The sequence below is a fragment of the Silurus meridionalis genome, chromosome 11, assembly GCF_014805685.1.
Source record: "Silurus meridionalis isolate SWU-2019-XX chromosome 11, ASM1480568v1, whole genome shotgun sequence".
Lineage (NCBI taxonomy): Eukaryota > Metazoa > Chordata > Actinopteri > Siluriformes > Siluridae > Silurus > Silurus meridionalis.
This window is the reverse complement of record NC_060894.1, coordinates 11,657,630-11,677,670: the sequence shown is the minus strand read 5'-3', so window position 1 is coordinate 11,677,670 and position 20,041 is coordinate 11,657,630. Positions and strand designations below refer to the sequence as shown.

Here is a 20,041-nt window from a genome sequence, read left to right as displayed (position 1 = left end):
TTTTTTCGGCTTCTCCCATTAGGGGTCGCCACAACGGATCATCCGTATTCGTGATTCCGCATGTTCGATTTGGCACGTTTTACGCTGGATGCCCTTCCTAACACAACCCTCCCCATTTACCGGGGCTTGGGACCGGCACTAAGAGTGCACTGGCTTGTGCAACCCTAATGGCTGAGTTTGGTTTGGCCGCAGCGGTGAGAGCGCCGCATCCTAACCACTAGACCACCAGGGCTTCAATATACAAACTCCTGTTCAGTTAGAGAACAGAACTGAACTAGAACATTGTTCTAAACATAACCATGTCTACATCCTTTCAGCAAGTGAGAGAGAGATATTCTTTCAAGTTATTTCAACTAGTCATCATGAAAAGTTATCAATGCAAGATTCTATCATATCCTGTGGCAGACAGCAAGGCGACATCTCATCGGGTGGGGGTGAGATACAGTTGATTTTTTTCCTTTCTGTCCTACAACAAAGTTGTGTCTTTAGACTAGGAGGGGGCGGAAGGCCTCAAAAATCCTTACACACCCATTTTAACAGCTTACTAGCACAAGGCTTGTTTTATGATCTCCTGATAGCATCTTATTAAATAAACTTTGCATGATCTTAAAAGCATGAAGATTTTTAAACAAATTGTAAACATTGTTTTCAATTTTGGTAATAATAACTAATTTATGTAAAATTGGTTCTAGAAACTCCAAATAACTTTTAGGAAAGGCAAACAACTAGATGTGTTTTTGAATGCATTATGGGAAAAAGGCAAGCTAGAAGAGGCAGTTTTAAGTGGTTGTACATTTTGGATAATGAGCAGATGTTTTCTTTCTTTACAAATCAGCCTTTCAGTCACTTTGATAGAGATTACATCTTGTTTTTTCATTTTGTTTTAAAGCTGCTGTGGCTTAGCTTTTTATTTCTTTGTAAATTCCATCTAGCCCTTCAATTTATAATTGCTGACTCGTTTGCATCTTTTGGTATGACTTCTAGATTTCTGTTCTCATGCTCTTATTTAAATGGTTGATTGTGATTCATTTAACACTTTTCTGGAGAAATCAGTGAATAGTATTTTAGAGTTTTTCCTTGTGAACTTCCCGTTTGTATAACTTATAGTATTATGAGTGGCCCACAAAAGAATCACAAGAAAAACTATTATAATAGGTCAAATATAGAGGGTCGAATGTAGTTTGTAGTGCAATCCAGTATAATTGCTTTATTAAAACAAATTTGACCTCTGAATAAATCTTCTGAAGTGCAAATGGGAAAAAAGCATTTAAAGGAAGGGAAAAAAAACAAAAACCCAAAGACAGCCCATATCGACCTTGGTTTGCTTTCTAAGCATTTCACTGCATGTTCAAGCATTTCACTGCATGTCGTACTCTGTATGCATGTGACATAACATTTAATTTGATTTAAAATGCCACATTTGCATTGCATTTATTACAATTAAACTGTATGATCTTACCTGGAAAAGTCCTCGTCATCAAGTTCATCTCCAGAGGACGCATAATCAGTCTCGTAGTCTTTACCATTGTTGTGCCGGGGGCGTACAGCACGTTTTTTTTTAGGTTTGCTGATTGAGCTGTCCATGTCTGAACTGCTATAGTAGGGAACAGAATTCTGCACTGGAATGTCATGCTCCACACCCCTGCACCACACACAAAAACGGACATATTTTAGCTTTCCAGCCACATACTACAGCTAAATGTTTAACTTAAAGGGTGAACATAAGACTAGAATAGGGTTTTTTGTTTAGAGCTTGTGTGAGATCATAAAGAAAGCAAAGAAACGGTAAATATAGCATTGCTAATAATCTTGCGATCTTCCCCCTTCAATTCATAAATGCATAACTGATTTGTTGGTTAAGTACTTGTAATGCAGAAAAAATACAAAAGAGCAATTTTCTAAGAAGGAAAATACACAGCAGTATAAATATGTTTATGTGTATTTATCCATGCAGATACAGCGCCATGTCAACTTCTATGGTTATGTTCATGGTGAAAGCTTGGTTTTGTTATACAATTAGATAGAACATTTAAAAAAACAGATTTGCACAAACTGGACAGTTGAGGAGTTGAAAAAGACAAGGGGTCTCATTTCTAAAACTGTGTAGGATTCTTACGAAAAGTGTACATGCGGCCAAAAGCGGCGAATTCCCCCAAATTTTCAGGTTTATAAATCTGTCACCAATGCTCCGTTAACAAAAATCACAGATCACCTGCAAGTATGCATTTGTGAATCAGCCTCATATCCAGCCCTGTACATGCCCACTTTTAACCATAAATAATCAATGCAAAAGCACCCCATGAATGCTGATCCATAATAAAGAGCCTAGCATGCAATTGTTCTTTTGTTACAGTGAATAATGTAACAGGTAAGAAAAGAGCAAAGAAGCGTAACTTCTCAGACACTGAGATACACAGACACACGTGTAGGCAAGGTGGAGGCCCAAAAAACAACCTTATTTGGTGACCACTGCAAGGGGAAATCACTAATAAAAAAAAAAAGCAGCGCGAGTGGCGACCTGTTGCTGCTTCTGTCAACTGCGTCAGTGGGACAGAACAGAGAGTTGCAAAACTAAAGAAAAAGTGATCCAATCTGAAGGTATTCTACATTTCTAGTCCTTTCTAGCCATTAAAGCAATTTCAGTGCAGTCAAATGCACTGATTAAGTTTGGGAAACTGGACATTGCATTTTAATTGTGGCCTGTTCTTGCACAGTGTAGGGAAACATGATGTATTGACTACCCCTATGAATAAAACCATCCAAAACAACAGGCATTATGGCACCCAAAGAAGGCTGTGATAATGCTACTAAATCTTATTCTATAGGTCTGGTATTATATCCAAAGATGGTCCTTGTGAGAAAGTTGAAGATTATATATGATATATAATATCCTCCAACAGTGCAATCACGCAGCATAACGCACGGGGGTCGCTGCAGCATTTAAATGTTTACAGAAATTAGAGTGATCATTAATACCTTGCAAAATGTACAGCATGAATTACTGGTATCCTCTATAATATTTGAAGATAAAAAGGTAATAGGTGAACAGGTTTCTTCATGCGGGTTTTGTTATGAACATTATACTGTAGTTAGGACTGAAAACAAGGAAATGTCAAGGCCCAGGTTACCACAACTGCCACAGGTATCGTTAGTCAACAGGGTACTGGTGAATATTGGGATACTGTTTACTAAAGGAGGATAAGGGGAGGGGGAATATGTCTACAGAGACAGCAGGGAAAGGAGAAGTGCAGGAGAGTGGAGGTTCGGGTTGGTACATTAAATGTTGGTACTATGACTGGTAAAGTGAGAGAAAGGAAGACATATCTGGTGGTGGAATGAGGAAGTGCAGGAAAGCATAAGAGAAAATGGTTGACAAAACAGAATTGGGATCTTAGAGAAAAGATTACTATCTGTGAGCAACAGTATGGTTTCATGACGAGGAAGAGCACTACAGATGCAATATTTTCTTTGAGAATGTTAATGAAGAAAGTCAGAAGGAGTTGCATTGTGTATTTGTGGATTTAGAGAAAGCGTACAACAGGTTGCAAAGAGAGGAGTTGTGCTATTGTATGAGGAAGTCTGGTGTGTCAGAGAATTATGTGAGGGTGGTGCAGGACATGTATAAGGACAGTGTGACAGCCGTGAAGTGTGCAGTAGGAACAACAGACTGGTTCAAGGGAGATGTGGGACTGCATCAAGGATTGGCTCGGAGTCCTTTCCTCTTTGCAGTTGTGATGGACAGATTGACAGACGAGGTAAGACAGGAGTTTCCGTAGACTAGGATGTTTGCAGATGATATTGTGATTTGTGGTGAGAGTAGGGATCAGTTTGAGTAGAGCATGAAGAGGTGGAGGTAAACGCTGGAGAAAGGGGAATAAAATTCATTAGGAGTAAGACAGAGTACATGTGTGTAATTGAGAGGGAGGGCAGTGTAGTGGTGCAGTTGCAGGTAGAAGAGGTGGAGAAAGTGAAGGTACCTGGACTCAGGTACCTCAACAGTGCAAAGTAATGGAGAGTGTGTTAGATAATTGAAGAAAAGCGAGGTGGAGCTGGAAGAGCAAAAGATTGAGATTTTCATTGGGAGTGTTGAAGATGGACAGGATTAGAAACAAGGCTAGATTGAGATGGTTTGGACATGTGCAGAGGAGGGACATGGGGTATATCGGTAGGAGAATGCTGAGGATGGAGCCGCTAGGAAGGAGGAAAAAAGAAAGGCCAAGGAGGAGGTTTATGGATGTGGTGAGGGACATTCAGGTAGTTGGTATGAAAAAGGCAGATGTAGAGAACAGGGGGGTATGGAGACGGATGATCCGCTGCGACAACCCCGATAAAGAGCAGCCGAAAGAAGGAGAGTAACAATTATGCAAGAGCTTAATGGCAGTATTTCCAGACTTTGACATTTGATCAAATATGCACAGTATTTAAGGAAAATGTTTAGTTATTTACACTGTGTTTTACAATTATCTAATGGTAGGGTATTTGATTCTATCCTGCAGTCAGGTGATCTCCTCCAGGGCTTCTATAGCAGACAATGTGAATGTGAGACAGTGCTGATTAAATAAGAGTTGGATTTTACAAGGTGTTTATGAAACATTCAAATCACTTACATTATCAATTACAAGCGCAAATGACACTACTAGATCTACTCATGATAACGTGGATCTAATGTATGATGTGGAGTAAAATTAAATATGTTTGAGGCATCAGTACTAATAACGGTTTTTACATTTACTTCCAACAATCTGACTTCAGTTCACCACCGCGCCATGCATGTCGCCAATTACCTTCTCACCTTCCGTGTCTCCAGAATGTGTGCACACAGGGCTCAGAGTTTATTTACAGGTGTGCACATTTTCTGTTCAAGTTTGTGATTTATAAAAAATAAAAAAAATAAAAAACAATCTTCACATTAAAAGTGCCATACCCATGTTTTGAGCCCCATTTGTGCATAGCCCACATTTATAAATATGACCCCTGGTGATTAGGGAAAAATAAATACATCTGCAGTTTTTGTAATACTCAAGATGTGTGGAACAAACATTCATTCCAAAATAAAAAGATCTCACTTTTACCTCATTCTAATTTTTAATGTGACTATTAACTGAAGCCCTTGTGTATTGGCAGATAACTGCATAAATGTGCAAGAATTAACTGTTTTATTATAAACAAGTAGGCTGAAAAGTTATATCAAGGATCAATTGCTCAGAACTATAAGGAGTTAAAATGATCTTTAAGATACTTTAAAGCAGCTTTTAAACAAAAATTGTTTACAAACATTTTACTCTTTGGATCAAAAACCTTTAGTATGAAACAAACTTAAAGCCATATGCATGTTCTCACGCAAACCCACACACCTACATACATGTCCATGTGCAGAGAGAGAGATACAGATACAGATACAGATACAAGCACAAAGCCAAGCATATAGAAAGAGGAAGTGTACTCACAAAAGGCTGCCAGGGGGTTTGCCATAGTTTGTACTGTTTTCATCCAGGTGTTCTCTCAAACCTCCAAACTTTTCAGGGAACTCACTATTAACAAGGTCTGGATCACCAGATACATTATTTACCTAGAGAAAGAATAAGAAGTCCATACAGAATAGAAGACAAGTCATGACTTGCATATATTTAAAGGAACTTGGCATCAAAATAAATGTCAATCTAGATATTCCATTAGCAAATTACACATTAAACGATCAAGATTTGTAATATCCCAGAGTGGTTCAGTTTAATCATATTATGGCTCTTTAAACTACAAACTTTACTAAAACTTTTACTAAAAAGTAATAACCCTAAACCTGGTCTTAAATATCAGCTGTCATGGTCACTTCAAAACTTCAAGTAGATTTTGTGACAAGAAAAAAAAAAAGCTTTATTTATTTAGTTACTTCCAACTTGTTCTGGCCTGTTCCAAAAAGCATCACAGTGAAACTGTCACCACAAACCACACCCAGAAACCAGGTACAAAATTCCCTTCCCCCCAATGTTATTCTGCACAAAGAAACCTGTCTTTCCACTTGCACCATGTTAGCAAACGAATGTTCTTCAACTGAAGGGACCGAACTGAACATAGCTCATGAGTTAACAATACAGAAACTGAAGCAACTCACATGACTGAGATACAACATTACTCAAAATATAAAAATAAATTAAAGTTACTCAGAGATTCTTGTTTATTTCTGCACAGAATGTAAACAAATTGAATGTCTCGATAATGTACTGATTTATAACTATGACATTTATAAACAACCTTGAAGTACAACAGTTTTATGTTAGGACTTTTTCTGAATAAATACATGTGTGGGTGGTTTAAAAACAAACAAATTACCCAATCCTCTACATCCTGAGGAGAGTTAGGATCTTCAGATTTCTCCCTATGCCACAAGATGTTTGGTTTTCCATATGCATTGATTTTCTTTCGGGTGATGATGGCAAAAGCCATGATGATGATAAGACAAGCAAGGATGAGAAAGCCAAAAACAATGGCAACTGCCTGCAAAAGTTGGAGGAATAGAGGAAATGTGAAGATATCTAAAATAATACCCTTTTTTTTTTAACAACATGCTGAATGATTTATTCGGATACTATCGGTTGTCATTCAGTACAAAGAGAAATTGCAGCAAAGCAAAGTGCTCACCTCCTGTGGATCCACCACACAGTAGTGATACAGGTACTGGTTGATCATGAGTTCTGTTGACTGAGGACCCTGGTACTGGGCACAGAGGGCCTGTACCTGGTAATACTGCACTGATCCAGAGGCTTGAGCCATGGGGTTAACCGCAACCAAGTAAACTATTGTGGCAACAAACATTAATAGAGCCAGGATGGCTGTAACGATAATAATGATCAGGTAGAACTTCCTGCTTTGTGCCCAATGCTTATCGGAGAGCATAAGAATAAAAATGGTCATCAGTGTTATGAAGGTAACAATGGCCATTGTAATCATAAATCCCTTTGCTTGTCTTGGATCGTTTTGTGAGCCCAGAATACCATAGCCAAAGGATCCACCACCGAGACCTCCACCAAAGGAAGTGCCGCCACTACCATAGCTTCCACCATAGCCTCCGCCATAGCCTCCACCATAGCCTCCGCCATAGCCGCCAGAAAAGCCGGTCACACTTCCAGAGGTGTCCCAGGCTAAAGTGGAAGCCACACACGCGAAAACTCCAACACACAGAAAGATGCTAATGGCTGCCATGATTTTTATGATGCCTGGTGGTGAATTCCAGCGATAGAAGTGCTTAATCTCATCATCTGCATAATACGAGTATGCAGGTTGTGGAACCATGTCGCTATGGGTAGTGAGGTTTTAGAAAGAAAGAAAGAAACAAACAAACAAAAACAAAATATGAGCATAAAAAAAAACAATAAAACAACTTAAATAGTAAAGCCTAGGTGTTAAATTTTTAAAATCCAAAAATCAATTACTCTGGTTGAAAAGTAATTATAAGAATTTCTATTACAAAAATACATGAACTTACTATGCATGTTCAGACTCATAAGGAGGTGGACTCCCATTCGGATGGGAAGACATTCTTTATTCTGAAAAGATAACAGAAATCGTTAATCGTTTTGGAATACCAAAATGCATTCTTTGGAATAAAGAATCCAGGATTTAATCCAGTTGTAGTAGTACTTTTTACAACACACTTGAAAACAATTGATCTCTGAAGACGGAACAAATTTAAACACACGATCTACGCTCACAGCAAAAAAAAACGAGGCCTTTACGCATTAAAAGACGGGATACCATCACAATGTTGTTGTGTAAGCAAACGTACCTGTTTTGACGGAACGCTCCCCCTCACCGTGATTCAGCTCCAGCACTCACTGCGAACATTTACCTCTCTCTACAGGTAGTCTAAGCACCTCCCTCAATCAACATGTGATGACGTCAGAGACCCGGCCCCTTTGAAAAAAAAGTGCGTGTATGATTGGCACTTTCAGCCACGAGCAGGGCAGGTGATACTTATCTGTTTGAGTGGCGCTCGAGGCAGTAAACGTCAGACACGCAGTTTTTTTACTTTGATAATCATATACCCCTAGATCTAAACTATTTGATCGTATTGACTCATACAACAGTATGTATGCATATATAAATATGCAATTAAAAATTATAATAATTACTTAATAATCATAATTAATTAGTTTTTTTTCCAGCTTCCTCTTTTCTTTATTTTTTGCATTCTGAGTACGTGTGTGTTTGTGTGTGTGTGTGTGTTCTTTGTTTTTTATTTTTTTATTTGTTTGTTTGCTGCAAATGGCCAGTTTACAGAGAACAAAAAAGTTATTATATCTTTAAAAGTTATTATATCTTCTCTGTTACTATATATGCATCAATTCACAATTTTCTTTCCTGTTCTTCGACTGTTACGAAAAATATATATATATATATATATATATATATATATATATATATATATATATATATATATATATATAAATATTCGAAATTTAAATAATTGAATCTAGATATATACAGTATGAAATACAGCAACCAATTATTAAGCAATAATACTATTTGGTCTTTAATGTGTATTTGATAACAGTAATACACAGTGACTGTTGATTACAGGTGTATTCCTGTAAAATGGGTAAAGTGGCTGACAACCCAAAGTTTACACGAAAAATGATTTGCAAAAATGATTTGCAATGTAGGATTCAAACTAAAATATTAATTATTCAGATTAAAAAGATTTTTGTATAGGGCAGATAAAATATAAAACCATATTTTTAACAATAGCAGAGACTTGGGCAATTGTATAATAATTAGTTACATGATCTGTCTGTAATATACACGAATAATTATGCAATTTTAGATTTTAATTTTACTTATAATTATCTTTAGAGGGTCACATGCATCAATTTGTGGTTTGAATTTATTTAATAAATAACTATTTAAAAAGTATCTAAAAAGGATCATTTAGGGATCTAAAAAGTTCCTGTTATATCTATTATAAAACTATACATACGTTTTCCTTCACAGTTGTCTCTCATGCTTCCTCTTTAACCCTCATCTACTTCTCTGAAAATATTCATGGGTAAATAATCACTACATGACCATCTAGCATGGATCCTAAGATTCAAAACACAATTTTGCTATCCTAACAGCCTCCTAAGCCTGGGAAATTCTCTGGTGCTACAGAAAACAACATAAAGCTACATAACAGAAAACACAGAGCTAAGGTCTAAAGTAAGTGTCCTCTCCACATAAAGTGCATCGTGTGCAACCTGGTGCAAACAGTGCAAGACAGATAGTGCAAAGACAACACAAGACAGTGTAGGACAAATACACAAAACACAAAATAGCACCGCCAGTAAACATACTGTAGGAGTAAACAAAAAAATTACAAAACGGTTTGTGCAAAACAGCAATAGCAGCAGTCAAAAGAATGTGCAAAAACAGCATGTAAACAGTTTATAGTAATGAAGTAATATAATATCTCTGGTACTGAAGACATTGATGTGTGAAGTGAGTATCTTAAAAAGAGTAAAAAAAAGCTTATTTTATGTTGGATTTCTTGTTGTTTCATGTTGAAAAAAAAATCACATTGTTTTGTTTTATTTATATATATATATATATATATATATATATATATATATATATATATATATATATATATAAATATATAATTTTATATATAAAGTTATTCAGCTTGGGGAAAATTTGCTGTAATATCCAGTCCCGGGATATTGGCATCTGTCTTAAATGTTTTACACTTATGAATAATCTTCCTCACTGTAATAAAATGAACTTTTAAATTGTTTGGAAATGGCTTTAACCCTTCTCTAGTTGATTGGCATCAGTTGCTTCTCTAACATTATTGATTTTGTTTTTTCCTTCTTGGTGTTGGGTTAATACACATCTGAATCCTCCAGACCAGCTAACTGCTAAAAGTCTGACTTTTATAGAGGTGGTCACACTGATATTTATTTACTGAAAGGAATATTATTACCAGCACCTTGCTGCTACTTAGCCTCTTAATTCTTATGGATGAAGTAGGGCTAGACATATTTTACACACGCCTTCTTTATTTAGGCTTTTTATATAATAATAAGTTGTGTATAAATAAATAAGCAATATGTCATGTTGTTGTTCATCTGAGGTATTAACTTAATTTTAAGACAGAAAGACTAGATGATGTTTATTAATGTTATTAATTAATGTAATAATGATACATAAAACCTTAGAATCCAATGTTTATGTTATTTTATATAGCACCAGGATCCTGGAGAAACATGGTCTCATTTCACTGTGTTCTGTGTCAGCTAAATATGGTTAAAATGTCAATAAAAGCTTCTTGACTTGACTTGACTACTAGAGGAACTTTTCAAACCAATACACCTCCTAAACAAGCAAATTTCTTTGTAGGCCCATCAAACAGTATTAAAAAAACAGTATGAATAAAGGTCTGCTATTCCTTGTCATGGGACACACCTAGGAAACATGTACCTATTAAAAGAATAAAGTTCTCAAAGTGTGAATTCTGTGAGAATGTAAGGGACAGTTATATTGAGAAACAACTAATTATTTGTCATTTGTTTATTTAACAGTAAACTTTTATATACTGCTCCAGATCAAATTGTCTATTGTCACCGATTGTCTAAATGAAGGTTTTTATTATTGTAAAATCTAAAACTAAAACTGTGTAAAAAAAAAAGTGTTTGCCCCCTAAACCTAATAACTGGTTGGGTAACCCTTAGCAGCAGCAACTGCAATCAAGCGTTTGCAATAACTTGCAATAAGTCTGTTACAGCGCTGTGGAGGAATTTTCCACTCATCTATGCAGAATTGTTGTAATTCAGCCACATTGGAGGGTTTTCAAGCATGAACCGCCTTTTTAAGGTCATGCCACAGCATCTCAATAGGATTCAGGTCAGGACTTTGACTAGGCCACTCCAAAGTCTTCATTTTGTTTTTCTCCAGCCATTTAGTTGTGGACTTGCTGGTGTATTTTGGATCATTGTCTTGCTGCAGAACCTAAGTTCGCTTTAAATTGAGGTCACAAGCAGATGGCCGGACATTATCCTTCAGGATTTTTTAGTAAACAACAGAATTCATGGTTCCATTTAACACAGCAAGTCTTCCAGGTCCTGAAGCAGCAAAACAGCTGCAGACCATCACACTACCACCACTATATTTTACTGTTGGTATGATGTTCTTTTTCTGAAATGCAGTGTTACATTAACTGAGGCAAGTGAAGCCTGCAGTTCTTTGGATGTTGTTGTGGGTTTTTTTGTGAGTTCTTGGATGAGTGGTTGCTGTGTTCTTGGGGTAATTTTGGTCAGCCGGCCACTCCTGGGAAGGTTCTCCACTGTTCCATGTTTTTGCTTTATAACCTTTTCCAGAATGATAGATCTAAATTACTTTCTTTCTCATTTGTTTCTGAATTTCTTCAGATCTTGACATGATGTCTAGCTTTTGGTCTACTTCACTTTGTCAGGCAGGTCCTATTTGAGAGATTTTTTGATTGTGAACAGGTGTGGCAGTAATCAGGCCTGGGTGTGGCTAGAGAAATTTAACTTAGGTGTGATAAACCACAGTTCTGACAGGGGGCAAACACTTTTTCACACAGGACCATGTAGTATTGGATTTAGTTTTCCCTCAATAATATAAAGCTTCATTTTAAAACTGCATGTTGTGTTCACTTGTGTTATTTTTTACTAATAATTAAAATAGTTTGATAATCTAAAACATTAAAGTGTGACAAACATGCAAAAAAAAGAAATCAGGAAGGGGGCAAACATCTTTTCACACAACTGTGTGTATATACATACTGTATATATATATATACAGTACAGACCAAAAGTTTGGACACACCTTCTCATTCAAAGAGTTTTCTTTATTTTCATGACTATGAAAATTGTAGATTCACACTGAAGGCATCAAAACTATGAATTAACACATGTGGAATTATATATGGAATTATATACATAACAAAAAAGTGTGTAACAACTGAAATGTCATATTCTAGGTTCTTTAAAGTAGCCACCTTTTGCTTTGATTACTGCTTTGCACACTCTTGGCATTCTCTTGATGAGCTTCAAGAGGTAGTCACCTGAAATGGTCTTCCAACAGTCTTGAAGGAGTTTCCAGAGATGCTTAGCACTTGTTGGCCCTTTTGCTTTCACTCTGCGGTCCAGCTCACCCCAAACCATCTCGATTGGGTTCAGGTCCGGTGACTGTGGAGGCCAGGTCATCTGGCGCATCACCCCATCACTCTCCTTCTTGGTCAAATAGCCCTTACACAGCCTGGAGGTGTGTTTGGGGTTATTGTCCTGATGAAAAATAAATGATGGTCCAACTAAACGCAAACCGGATGGAATAGCATGCCGCTGCAAGATGCTGTGGTAGCCATGCTGGTTCAGAATGCCTTCAATTTTGAATAAATCCCCAACAGTGTCACCAGCAAAGCACCCCCACACCATCACACCTCCTCATCCATGCTTCACAGGGGGGAACCAGGCATGTAGAGTCCATCCGTTCACCTTTTCTGCGTCGCACGGTGCTTGGAACCAAAGATCTCAAATTTGGACTCATCAGACCAAAGCACAGATTTCCACTGGTCTAATGTCCATTCCTTGTGTTCTTTAGCCCAAACAAGTCTCTTCTGCTTGTTGCCTTTCTTTAGCAGTGGTTTCCTAGCAGATATTCTACCATGAAGGCCTGATTCACACAGTCTCCTCTTAACAGTTGTTGTAGAGATGTGTCTGCTGCTAGAACTCTGTGTGCCATTGACCTGGTCTCTAATCTGAGCTGCTGTTAACCTGCGATTTCTGAGGCTGGTGACTCGGATGAACTTATCCTCCGCAGCAGAGGTGACTCTTGGTCTTCCTTTCCTGGGGCGGTCCGCATGTGAGCCAGTTTCTTTGTAGCGCTTGATGGTTTTTGTGACTGCACTTGGGGACACTTTCAAAGTTTTCCCAATTTTTCGGACTGACTGACCTTAATTTCTTATAGTAATGATGGCCACTCGTTTTTCTGTACTTAGCTGCTTTTTTCTTGCCATAATACAAATTCTAACAGTCTATTCAGTAGGACTATCAGCTGTGTATCCACCTGACTTCTGCACAACACAACTGATGGTCCCAACCCCATTTATAAGGCAAGAAATCACACTTATTAAACCTGACAGGGCACACCTGTGAAGTGAAAACCATTTCAGGTGACTACCTCTTGAAGCTCATCAAGAGAATGCCAAGAGTGTGCAAAGCAGTAATCTAAGCAAAAGGTGGCTACTTCTAAGAACCTACAATATGACATATTTTCAGTTGTTTCACACTTTTTTGTTATGTATATAATTCCATATATAATTCCACATGAGTTAATTCATAGTTTTGATGCCTTCAGTGTGAATCTACAATTTTCATAGTCATGAAAATAAAGAAAACTCTTTGAATGAGAAGGTGTGTCCAAACTTTTGGTCTATATATATATATATATATATATATATATATATATATATATATATATATATATATATACCAGCCTAAATAAAATATTGACTCCTTCATAGCTAATAACGTAATTCATTATGCCCCGATTTCTGTAAAATAAAAATCAAATGCTCGGTTGAAGGGCATGTAGAGACGGAAGGTCACGTGCACACACACACACACACACACACACACACACACACACACACACACACACACACACACACACACACAGAGTAAGTATTCTTACAGTTCTAATTTCAATGTGGCTACTTATACCCACTGTTTATAAACAGAAACTACCACAATGGTAGGTGAACCTAATCTACTTGTGCATTTACAAGTAATGTCAAACATATATAGTACATGCCTTACAACTGTATAATAATGGGTAAATACACACAATACACTATGCTTATGGTTGGTTACATTTTTAATGAACAAATTAGGAAATACTGTTAAAAACATTTCACACTAAAATGTTATGAAATGTGAGGACTGTCATTCAGTGCATAAATAAATGAATAGCCACTCTGTCTACATGTACACACACACCAAATTAAACAAAATTACCTGCCGAACATATTTGAACAATATTCAAAACTTTTTATATAAAAAACATAAGTGCAATTTGTCACAGAAAATATATAACACATTAAGAATTACAATCAAGCAAATCAGTTTTTTCAAACTATTGATAAGAACATCAAGCACTGGTTGTACACAAGCTGAGTCAGTACAACCCAAACAAGAAATTAAATGACCCATAAATAAAGTCAATACTGCATTTTGTTGAGCATATTGAGATAAATATGCAAATATTGTGCATACCTCCTTTGGCTTTCTGTCTAAAGTCTTGCATGTGGGAATGTTCCATTTCACATTTTTGAGGTTGTTTGTGCAGGAGATGAAATGAGCAGAAATGAGGGACTGTTACAGCATGTACTTTCATGAACTCAGGAGAAATTTAGCCATAGCCATAATTCCATGCCATGACCTTATCATATTCTTGAATGCGGTGTTTGATGTAAGATAGTTTGTTTTTGAGGTATTCACATCTTTCCTTTTTCTCAAGAAATGAAGGATCCTTTATAAAAAAAAAAAGCAAGAAAATAAGTAATTACTATTATTTCTATTATATTATATCTTTATTATAAATAATACCCCTCATAAATTTGATGTTTTGATTCCACATTTTACATAGAATTCTACAAACCAGACAAATCAAATTAAACATAGATCTATATATTTTTAATGTAAACTTTTATTTGATAAAAAAAAAAAAAAAAAATTATAAGAGCTAAAATAATGCAAACACTGGAAAAATCTACAAAGGGGAAAAAAAATAGGTTTTATTTCCTAGTGAGTCGGACATTGCTGGGAATCATTGAAAACTATATTTTAAGCAAAAAGCAGTGAAAAAAAGGATCTAGAAAAAAGCCTCATTTGCCAAGAGTCAACTGCCATTTCCTTTCCGGAAAAACAAATGAACCTGGCCCTTTTCCTCCCACCCCCTCCTTCTCCCACCCCCTCTTCCTCCCCTGGTGATTTACACTGATTTGAATAAAAGCAGTTCAGGGAATGAGACATCATTTAGTAAACCAGGATTTATGTCTAAAAATGTATCAAACTTACATTTTTCTTTTGCTGATATACCTGAAGGATTCGGTTTATGCGGTCGGATTCCTGAGGGGAAAAAATACATGCTTTACTATATGCGTTTTATATGCTTTATTCCATAAAATGTTATAAATTATTATTGTGAATATTTTGCATTTTATAAATGAAAACTTGAATAGCAGTTTGCATCTCATGAATCCTAAAATCTATTGCATAACATTCCTACTGCAGCACAGGAGTTTCACAGATATTTTCACAACTGATTATAAACAGAAATATTTAGGTGTAATGTTATTTTTTTCTTTTCAAAGTGGGTTGTCAAAGTGTGAACTTTTCAGCCAGAATTCAGCTACAGCATTTAGCATCTCACATTAACATTATTAATATTATCTGGGAAAGCTTAAATGCACAAGTTACTAAGATAACCAAATATTTTAGACTCTATAATTGCTAGTATTATTATTCAAATTACAATAAGATATTTAATAAGCGGTAACTGACCTCCTGACTGGACAAGTTTCGAGGCAAGTTGTGCAAAATGCTATCCATGTCATTAAACTTTTTCAGTGCTGCATGGACCTCTGCATGCAGCTCTTTATATTCAGAGTATTGGTCATTGAAGACAGCTTTGTACTGGTCCCGTTCCTCATCACTTCGAATTGCTGGGTATTTACTGCAAAAAAAACCACACATAGTGCTGATACTGTTGAGGTGCAGTCAACATTCCAATTAATCAAAATGGCTCCACTCCAACCCATGTAAACCATACCAGCATGGACCTGGATTTGTCCACAGGGGCATTGTCATGCTGGAACAGGTTTAAGTGTCTCAAGTGAAGGGAAGGGAAAATGTAGTGATACATTTACAGTCCCAGAATTTCTAAAAACACCTTATTCAGTAACACTTACATTTATGTCATTCATAAAAAAGTAAGGTTAAGGGGCTGCTAGTGGTGGTAGGATATGAACCACAACCTTCAGATCAGAAGCCCAACACCATAACTACTGAGCTACCATTCACTTAACTCTACTGCATCCAAAGGTGTAATATACAAATGTATATAACTGTACCTCCAACTCTGTGGTAACAGCTTAGAGAAAAAACACACGAAAAGTAGTCAGGCACAGTAAGTACTCACGATAGGTAGTCAGGCACAATAACAGGTTTGGGAATGTGTCCAAGTGGAATAGGTCCTTTAACCACTTTTGTCTTGGATGGCGCAGAATTGTCTGTTTGGACAGGTGCAGCAGAGATGTGCACAGGCTCAGGCATCCTCAGCCCAGGCTAGGTAAAAGAATAAGAAATACGTATAAAGGAATATGGATGATCACCAGGTTAAGAAGATACTCTAAAAAATAAATAAAATTAGTAGTTACCATAGACTGAGCCACTGGTAATTCTGGATGCATCTGAAAAAAGGAAAAAAAATTGTGTTTCAGTGTGTCTTTCATAAAAACTGTATGAGGTGCAGAATTTATCCTAATAGTATAATTTGTAAATATTGTAAAAAAAATAAACGCATAAAATTTGGTTTTAAATGTAGCTGCTGTTTGGCATAAATTGGAAACACCACTAACAATAAATGGATTTTAGAAAAGTCTTTTGATGATAATAATATTGAAAAGAGAAAAATTATACAAGAAGGTAGACCAACACAGACAAGATGTTAGTCTTAACATTTTATCTATTGTAACACTTTAAGGAAAAAAGGGTAATTTTTAATTTGATGTCTGTAACATGTCTGAAGAAATACATTGGCAAATTAAGCCTGGAAAAGTAAGGGTAACTAAAAAGGAAAGAGGAACATTATGCAACTAATTTGATTAACTGGCAACAGGTCAATAACCAATCTGTATAAAAAAAACCTGTTTCTAGATTATGGTTCTTCAACATAAAACAGCAAAGACTTTGAATAACTGATCATCTGCAGTACATAATATCTTCAAAAGATTCGTAGAAGCTGGATAAATCTCTGTGGTGCAAGGGACAAGAGCAAAAACCACTATTGGATGCCCGTGATCGTCAGGCCTTTAGGCGGCACTGCATTAAAAACTTATGATTCTGTAATAAAAATATCTGCATGGGCTAAGAAAGACTTTAGCAGAAATCATTGTCTGTAAACAGTTGTGAACACAGTCATCCACAATTGCAGGTCAACTCTATCATACAAAAAAGAATCCAAATCGATTGACAGTCTCACCTCATAGGCGTACTTCTCTCTAAAGCGGCGGGCAGCTTCGTGTCTCCATAATTTCAGGCACACAATTGCTCCTATCAGGTACACTGTCATGCCCACAAAGAGGAAAATGATAGCTGCTGTTTGTCCAGCTTCAATACGACAGAATGCTCCGTTTATGCCAGTGTTGAAAACAGGGTAATAACACAGTCCACCTCGAGTTGTGTCCCTTACATACACAATACTGGCAGACATGAAAAGTATTGCAAGAACCAAGTTGATCACAAATTCGGTAAGAGGCCACCAGTTTGAGTCTAAAAGGATAGCATGGTAGTACATAGTCATGCCCAACACGAGTATAATCACGGTCACTATCCATGCCAATCCTGCCACAACAAGGACAAAAGGTGTCTTGGGTCCAGTGTAATAAGTGTCCCCGTACATACCATTCACACCACCATATCCACCATACATTTGTGGCTGTGAGTAACCATACATATTATACCACTCATTGTCTTTGTGAATGTATGCACAGACGCAAGCAAAAATGGCTGCTCCTAAAAGCAACTCGATGCAACCAAGAATTCTTAGCAGCCCTGGCCAGGACTTCATATAGGCATATTTCTGGTGGTATTCCTCAACTCTTTCACTGTAGGTCAGAGTGGTGTGTGCAGTGCGACCATCCATCAAATCTGGATGCTCTCCTAGCATAGCCTCACGCTCTGTGCGGGAATGGTAGCTGCTTGCAGAGCCCTCAAACTTATAATGATATGAGTCTGAGGGAGATTGAGGAGGAGAGCACCTAATGCCCTCTGTAGTGGTGTTCAAATTACTGGATATAGGCACTGAGCTATTGCTGCTTCTGTTGCTCCCACGAAAGAAGCTCTTCCACGAGTCAGGAATAAAGCGATGAACAGGTTTGAGGTCAACTGATGGATTTTCACAGTTTTCGTTTTCACTAGTGTCTGGTCCAATTGGAGGCTCTTCAGGGAGCGGAGGAGGAGGCAGAGGGTCCAAGCTCAGAGACAAATTCGACGATCTTTCATGTTGCAAACTATAGAGGCCGTTACCTCTCTGTAATGAGCTTGGAGGCACATCGTTATATGGTGCTGCGTTTCGGGCACGCCTAAAGCGGCCTGGAGAACCCCCACTAGAGGACATCGGAAATGCAGTCTGACCTAGACAGACAAGTGAACAAAGAAAAAATTACAACAGACTTAAATACTTTTACACAAGATAAGCAAACTGCAACAGAAATCTTTACAGCATCTTGATAATTAAGTTCGCTGTCATTTTCCTCTGGACAGCCATGTACAAATGCAAATTACATATACCTTAACTACCAATTTTACTCCAGACACAGATATAACAATGATTACATTTTTGCCCACTCAGTCAAATTTGCAGCCATTACAAACTTCTCAAAGGTTTAGGCTTGTCAACTAGGTGTTCAGCATGGTACTGGGAAGTTGTAAAAATTATTTAGAAAGCAGTTCCTCTGTTTAGAAATAGGAACTTCATATCTATTGTTTTTCTGATCATGTGATATATTCCCATTAAACCACGTGTAGTTTCTAAAGGTCAGATCAAGGCAGTATAAGATAACCTAGTCTGGGAAATAAAACACTGAATTAAATACACCCTATATATTGTATATGTAATGTCCACTGTATCTAATGAATGTATGTTAACAAATGAGACCAGAGGACCAGCAGTAAGACAATACTGGACACTGAGCCGTTCATCAGGACTGATTGTCAAGCTGTGTAACATGAACACCGTACTGATACTACTGTAACCGTGCCCTGAGGTTCACTCGCAGAGAAACAGGCAGGCAAGCCTGAGCACAGTACAGGCGAAATGTAGAGGAAAAATAAATTTGTTCTGTTCATTAAACCTGAGAACTGTATTCAAGTTATGTGCAATCTAATATATCTAAACTATTTATATATTTATTTAGTTTTCGGGGTTTATTCACATGTATGTATGTTTCCTTAACTAGGTCCAATTTGCCTGTAAAAACAAAAATGAAAAACAAAAAAACATTGCAGGTTGGAATGCTTTTAATCTCTCTCTCTCTCTCTCTCTCTCTCTCTCTCACAAACACACACACATACACACACACAGAGTTATTATATTGACTACATTTTTATGCAAAACTTACCTGGCCATAAATTAGCACAGAAACCTGTAGGGACAAAAAATAGCTATAAATCTGTCAGTCTGTCCCCTAAACTTCCAGGCAGCAAATAAACAACAAATGTATATCCTAGAAAAAATAAAGAGACCATTCAATTACAAATAAAATGCTAAATCATAGATCAGATTACATTCATGATTTGATATATGAGGGTAGATGAGACAGCATGCCTACATTATTTGGTAAAGTGTACATTTCTGTTTGCTCCTGACATTGAGCTACACTGGCAGGCTGCACTGTTAATCATATAAACAACATTCAAAAGTGGGAATATAGAAATAAAAATAACAATACAACAACAAAAACACACAAAGTCCTTATAAAAAGAGCTTCATACCCGTTAACAGTCCGTCATCATGCAGTGCGCCATAATCAGACACAAGTTACCAGGTAGCTGAATCGAGTTTGTCAAAAGTGAACCTTGACTTTCTCGTAGAGAATACTTAAAACTAAACAGCAGACTCAGAGTATATATAGTTTAAATACGTAAGAATGACCGGGATGCAGAACGAAGCGTACAACTCTGCTACATTTTTACTCTCAAGCCACATTTATGTTTATTTTTACTCCTTCGCATTTTTCCCCTTAACCCAGCGGTTTGGAAACTCA

At 37.0% G+C, this 20,041-nt stretch overlaps 1 protein-coding gene across 1 annotated transcript in view; it reads right to left on the bottom strand.

The window, feature by feature from the left end:
* Positions 1-20,041, bottom strand: part of LOC124393540 (MARVEL domain-containing protein 2-like) — a 22,120-nt gene extending 2,079 nt beyond the window's left edge. The window contains exons 1-14 of the mRNA XM_046861441.1: positions 19,770-20,041; positions 19,397-19,420; positions 17,257-18,410; positions 16,433-16,465; positions 16,195-16,340; positions 15,558-15,729; positions 15,072-15,122; positions 14,409-14,523; positions 7,636-7,696; positions 7,481-7,534; positions 6,637-7,291; positions 6,328-6,492; positions 5,448-5,569; positions 1,460-1,642 (exon numbers count right to left, since the gene is read on the bottom strand). Coding sequence (XP_046717397.1) covers positions 1,460-1,642; positions 5,448-5,569; positions 6,328-6,492; positions 6,637-7,291; positions 7,481-7,534; positions 7,636-7,696; positions 14,409-14,523; positions 15,072-15,122; positions 15,558-15,729; positions 16,195-16,340; positions 16,433-16,465; positions 17,257-18,393 — 2,894 coding nt within the window. The 5' untranslated portion in view covers positions 18,394-18,410; positions 19,397-19,420; positions 19,770-20,041. The remainder of the gene's footprint in view (positions 1-1,459; positions 1,643-5,447; positions 5,570-6,327; positions 6,493-6,636; positions 7,292-7,480; positions 7,535-7,635; positions 7,697-14,408; positions 14,524-15,071; positions 15,123-15,557; positions 15,730-16,194; positions 16,341-16,432; positions 16,466-17,256; positions 18,411-19,396; positions 19,421-19,769) is intronic.